Genomic DNA, 5,391 nt, shown 5'->3' on the forward strand with positions numbered 1-5,391 from the left:
AGCCCTAGACATTTTAGGGTCTAAGGCGAGAACTAAAAATGGGGTCTTTTTTATACTTATATATTAATTAAATTAATGTTTATTTAATATTTTTATATTATATTTTTCATCATTATTTTCATTTTCTTCTAAATTATTTTGAAGTTCATTATCAAGATTTGTTGTATTGCAAAATTGAACATCATTTTCTTCTAAATTATTTAGGTGAATTTCTTGCTCATTTGTGATATTTTCATCTAAATTTTGTGTTATATTTTGTTTATTACTAATAATAAATTTCTCCATTGATCCTTTTTGAGACTTAATTAATTTTTCTTCTTTTTTTCTTTTTTTAAGTTTTTCATATCCAGATACATATTTTCTAAAAGACATTTCTAATCAAACAATATATTTATAAAGACTAAAATAAAAAATAACTTTCAAGTGTAGAGCAAATAAGAAATAGAACCTGATTTATACAAAAATTTAAGCACAGTCATAACACTAACACAAGACTTATTAATAAGACCCACCCAAAAAAAAAAAAAAAAAAAAAAAAAAAAAAACTTGAAGGCCCAAACTTAACGCCCAGTCCAGGGAGGGTCCAGGCAGCCATAATGATAAACTGATAAGTGATAAACAAAGTTACAAAACCAGCCAGGGACAGGGAGGGCCCAAATAAACAAAGTTATCTTAAGTTCTTAACAAATAAAAGCCCAAATATTTATAATTTTATACCTGATTCCTGAACCTCAGAACCTGATACGGTGAGGTGAGCAGTTGAGACTTGAGAGAGGCGGAGAGCAGAGAATCAGTGAGAGAACAGACTGAACAGTGGAGACTGGAGACTAGAGAGAGGCGGAGAGCAGAGACTAGAGAGAAAGGTAAAATTTTTAGGGTTTTGATTTGTGATTGTTCTGTGGTTAATCTCTTAGACCGGATTTGTAGTTTATCTGGTTGTTTTTTGGTCAATGATTTTGTTTAGAACCAATGTTTAATAGGATTTACCAAAATTTTTGTTTTTTTGGTTAAAAGGATGTGCCAGATTATTTTTGTAATTCATTTGAAACTAATTTTTTTTTTTTGTTTATTTGAGACTTGCCTCATTGTGTAATCCTGATAAGCTATTTAGGATTATTGTAGGGGAAATAATTTAATTGTTCAACTAAATAGAGGGTATACATGGTTAAGTAATGCTTAATTTTCTGTATTTTGATTTTCATGTTACACACGCACTTGAGTCCAAGACCTCTCCCTCCCACTAGAACTTATAAGGGGATAGATGGGGTGCCAGTTGAACTAGAGCTCTTTGGCTGTAAAGCTTAATTTTCTTGTTGATTATATTGCACTTCTTCTTTTTAATGTGCAATTATGGCCACATCTGCAATGTGATACACAGTGATAAAAGAGGTCAAATTACTGACACAGAAGTGGGTGATACCATTTGGAAGAATCTATTTCAGGGAAAGTTGATCTCTCTAGAAACAACAAAGTAAATGAAGAGACACCAAGCAACGAGCGGGAGATGGGGAAATCAGATCTTAACATTATGCAAATCCTCTAGAAATCAGATCAAGGTGGCTAAAGGGTTGCCACTTGCCAATCTGATTGTGGGATCCATGACTGATGGTGCAACATAGTGAAGAGAGAAATTTCTTTTGAAGTATCCGTATATTTTTTGGGTCCAGCTGTGTCTTGAAATTTATTTTTTTGGCTGGGTGTGTATCAGACACATTTGTACCCGTATCCGATTGTTACCCGTGTCAGACACAGGCACTTTGCAAATTTTTGCCGTGTCCGTGCATCAAAGGTAATGCCTTTCCCTTTCATTCTGCAATTTGAGATATCAGTCTGTTCTTTTTTGTGTTTGTCATTGATTCTATACACTTGGTCGCATGGCATGACACTAGTTTTTATGTCCATGAATTACAAGTTAAATTTGGCTATCTTTGATATTTTTAGGTCTGTGCATCTCATTAATGCTGTCCACATTGCAGATATTGACCTGTTTCAGTACTAGAATCAAAGTCAATGTTTGCTGTCAGGATAAGATGCTATCCATAAGAAAACTTAGCAATCAGATCACTGCAAGTTCTGCTGTTGTATGTCTCTTACTTGCTGTGAGCAGTAGCAATGTAACTCAAGCAGTCAGATGCCGACCTAAAGCTTGTTGGTGTTGCAGTTTGGTCCGCCATTTTGGTAGCTCCTATTTGACCTGTGTGGACATGCCAACTGTTGTCTTGGGATTACAGAATAAATTTTCCCATCAACCAAAGTCTTTTACAATGATGGCTGGAACAATGTTGGTTCAGGCTCGAGACCCTGCTAAACTAAGTATGGAGATACAAAATGCAATTGATGAGGGTAGATTTAGTGATACATGGAAGTTATATGAACAGCACATGCAGATGGCAGGATTTCCTAGAAAATCTGTTGTGCACAAGCTCATAACCAGTTTTGCAGAAAGCCTTGATGTTCAATGGCTCGAGAAAGCTTATGGATTAGTAGAACAGGCTTTTGAGGAAGGTAAACAGACCTTATTCGAAAAGGAGCCACTAATATATCTCTCTTTTTGTCTTGCCAAATCTGGATTACCGGTTCCTGCATCAACAATATTAAGAAAGTTGGTGGAACTGGAAGAATATCCCCCTGTTACAGCTTGGTCTGCAATTTTGGCCTACATGTCACAAACGGCTCCTGGGGCTTACCTTGCTACAGAGTTGATTCTTGAGATAGGTTACTTGTTCCAAGATGATAGGGTAGATCCACGTAAAAAGAGCAATGCACCTTTGATTTCTATGAAACCTACTACTACTGCTGTCAACATTGCTTTGGCTGGGTGCCTTTTGTTTGGGACAACTAGGAAGGCAGAGCAGCTCCTTGACATGATACCTCGAGTTGGTGTCAAAGCCGATGCGAACTTGTTGATCACTATGGCACATATATATGAGAGAAATGGGCGAAGAGAAGAGCTAAAGAGGCTGCAAAGATATATTGATGAAGCTCATAACTTGAGTGATATTCAGTTTCGGCAGTTTTATAATTGTTTGCTTTCATGCCACTTAAAATTTGGTGATCTAGATTCTGCATCTAGCATGATTTTGGAAATGCTTCGAAAAGCAAAAGAAGCAAGAAATTCTCTTGCTGTAGCTACATTTGTATATGATGCTGCTGCAAGTGGAAAAAAATCTCCTCCTAGTTTGGCTTCAGGGCCAAGTTTGAGTCAGAGACAATTTGAGATTTTGGAGAAAAATAAATTATTTCAATATGAAGAGTTCTCCAAGGACCGACATTTCTTAAAACTTGAGGCTGAAGCAAAGCGAGTGCTTGGTACTTTGTTAGCTAAGTTGCGGATGCAAGTTGAATTAATTACTACTGAACATGGAATTCTTCAACCAACTGAAATAATTTATGTGAAATTAGTTAAGGCTTTTCTAGAAGTTGGCAAGACCAAGGAGTTGGCAGAATTTCTTATCAAGACGGAGAAGGAAGATTCCCCAGTTTCCAATGATAATTCAGTCTTGGCTCATGTTATCAACTCATGCATCTCTCTTGGGTGGTTGGATCAGGCACATGACCTTATTGATGAGATGCGTTTGGCTGGGGTTCGAACTGGTTCTTCTGTATATTCCTCCCTCTTGAAAGCGTATTGCAAGGTAAACCGGGCAGGGGAAGTAGCTTCACTTTTACGAGATGCTCGTAAGGCTGGGATTCAACTAGATTCCAGCTGTTATGAGGCATTGATGCAGTCTAGAGTGCTTCAAAAGGATACTCAGGGTGCCCTCCATCTATTCAAAGAGATGAAAGAGGCCAAAATACCACGCGCTAGCCATCAAGGTTTGGAGATGTTATTTAAGGGATGTGAAGAGGGTGGTGAGGCAGGGTTGATGGCAAAGCTTTTGCAGGAAATCAAGGAAGGGCAGAAAATTGATAGTGGAGTTCATGATTGGAACAATGTAATACACTTTTTTTGCAAGAAGAGGTTAATGCAGGATGCTGAGAAGGCTCTGAATAAGATGAGGAGTCTAGGGCATGCTCCAAATGCTCAAACTTTTCATTCCATGGTTACTGGGTACGCTGCTATTGGAGGAAAATATGTGGAGGTGACAGAGTTGTGGGGCGAGATGAAGAGTCTTGCTTCTTCTACCTCAATGAAGTTTGATCAGGAACTCCTGGATTCCGTACTTTATACATTTGTCAGGGGTGGATTTTTTTTTCGAGCAAATGAAGTCGTGGAGATGATGGAAAAAGGGAACATGTTTGTTGATAAGTACAAATACCGAACTCTCTTCTTGAAGTACCATAAAACACTTTATAAGGGCAAAACTCCTAAAGTCCAGACAGAAGCCCAATTCAAAAAGAGAGAAGCAGGATTGACTTTCAAGAAGTGGGTAGGCTTGTGCTGAGGAAATTCATGGCCTATTGCATGGCTTTTTGGGCTATAATCTGATGAGATGTGATGTGATACAAATTTTCAAGCAAATCAAGATTGATGTAGCTATAGTTGGCAGCCTTGTAGGTTTATTGCCCTCCCTTTTGCATTAGCAATGGCATTTCCATCAAAATGAATGCAAATGTTATAAATGGGATCTGAAAAAAAGGGGGGGGGGGGGGTTGGGCTTGGGCTTGTGGGGGGGGGAGAAAGCAAAGAGAGAAAGCAGCGGAGGAAAATTAAGTTACGGTGGAAAGCATGGTGTTGGTTGTCATTTAGAGAATTTGGAGGCAAAAAGTGGGCACTGTCCTTTTGAAGATAAGATAGCTGATGTTACTTTTCACATCATTAGAAGACGACAATAAAAGATTGTCTTGTTTTTGGCTCAGTATTTTTGTGGGACTTAGATGTTTTTCACACCTTCCTTGGTTCATACCGTCAACCTAAATTCTCAGCTGCCTTGCCTGGTATCTTGGGCAAAGGGTGAAAGCCTGATCTAGCAATATCCAGTGAGTGCGGAAGGGCAATGCAGCTTGGAGGGAAAAAATTCCAAATCTTAACAAAAGTTACTCAAACTACTATTTCCTTTACATAAGAGATTGGAAGGCGTTTTTTCCATAACTGGCCGTTAGGATCAAATAAAGTACCTTTTGAGCACTTGACCCCTTGTTTAGGTGATAAATTTCATGGTTGCTCTTTAGGCAATCCCAGGATTATTGCAGCTGGCGAAACTTCTAGAAGTCTTGAAGGTGATGCAATTCATGCTTTTGTTATCCAAAGGTGAAGGATTTCCATTGAAGTCAAGCTGTCAAAGGTATTTCAAGAAGGGCTCTTGCAATAGTGGTAGGTAGTTTCGCATTGTTCTATGGGTTCTTGCAATGAAAAGTGCTTTTTGTTTACCCTATTCCATTAACAGAAGATTAATATGATAAAATTCATTATATGATTTAGAGAAGCTGTTGATATCTTAAAACACACCC

At 38.0% G+C, this 5,391-nt stretch overlaps 1 protein-coding gene across 3 annotated transcripts; it reads left to right on the plus strand.

Annotated features, from left to right (window-relative positions):
• The first annotated feature begins 554 nt into the window (after positions 1-554).
• Positions 555-4,563, plus strand: LOC115959759 (pentatricopeptide repeat-containing protein At1g03100, mitochondrial). Of its 3 annotated transcripts, none has more exons than XM_031078301.1 (3): positions 555-863; positions 1,379-1,789; positions 1,977-4,563. In XM_031078301.1, exon 3 carries the CDS (start codon positions 2,031-2,033, stop codon positions 4,383-4,385), a length of 2,355 nt encoding a protein of 784 aa, XP_030934161.1. In that variant the 5' UTR covers positions 555-863; positions 1,379-1,789; positions 1,977-2,030; the 3' UTR covers positions 4,386-4,563. The 3 variants fall into 3 exon arrangements, with proteins under 3 accessions (XP_030934161.1, XP_030934162.1, XP_030934163.1); XM_031078302.1 differs by having other exon boundaries at positions 1,431-1,789; XM_031078303.1 differs by having other exon boundaries at positions 1,443-1,789.
• The last annotated feature ends 828 nt before the right edge of the window (positions 4,564-5,391 follow it).

Source organism: Quercus lobata, chromosome 9, assembly GCF_001633185.2.
Source record: "Quercus lobata isolate SW786 chromosome 9, ValleyOak3.0 Primary Assembly, whole genome shotgun sequence".
Classification (NCBI taxonomy): domain Eukaryota; kingdom Viridiplantae; phylum Streptophyta; class Magnoliopsida; order Fagales; family Fagaceae; genus Quercus; species Quercus lobata.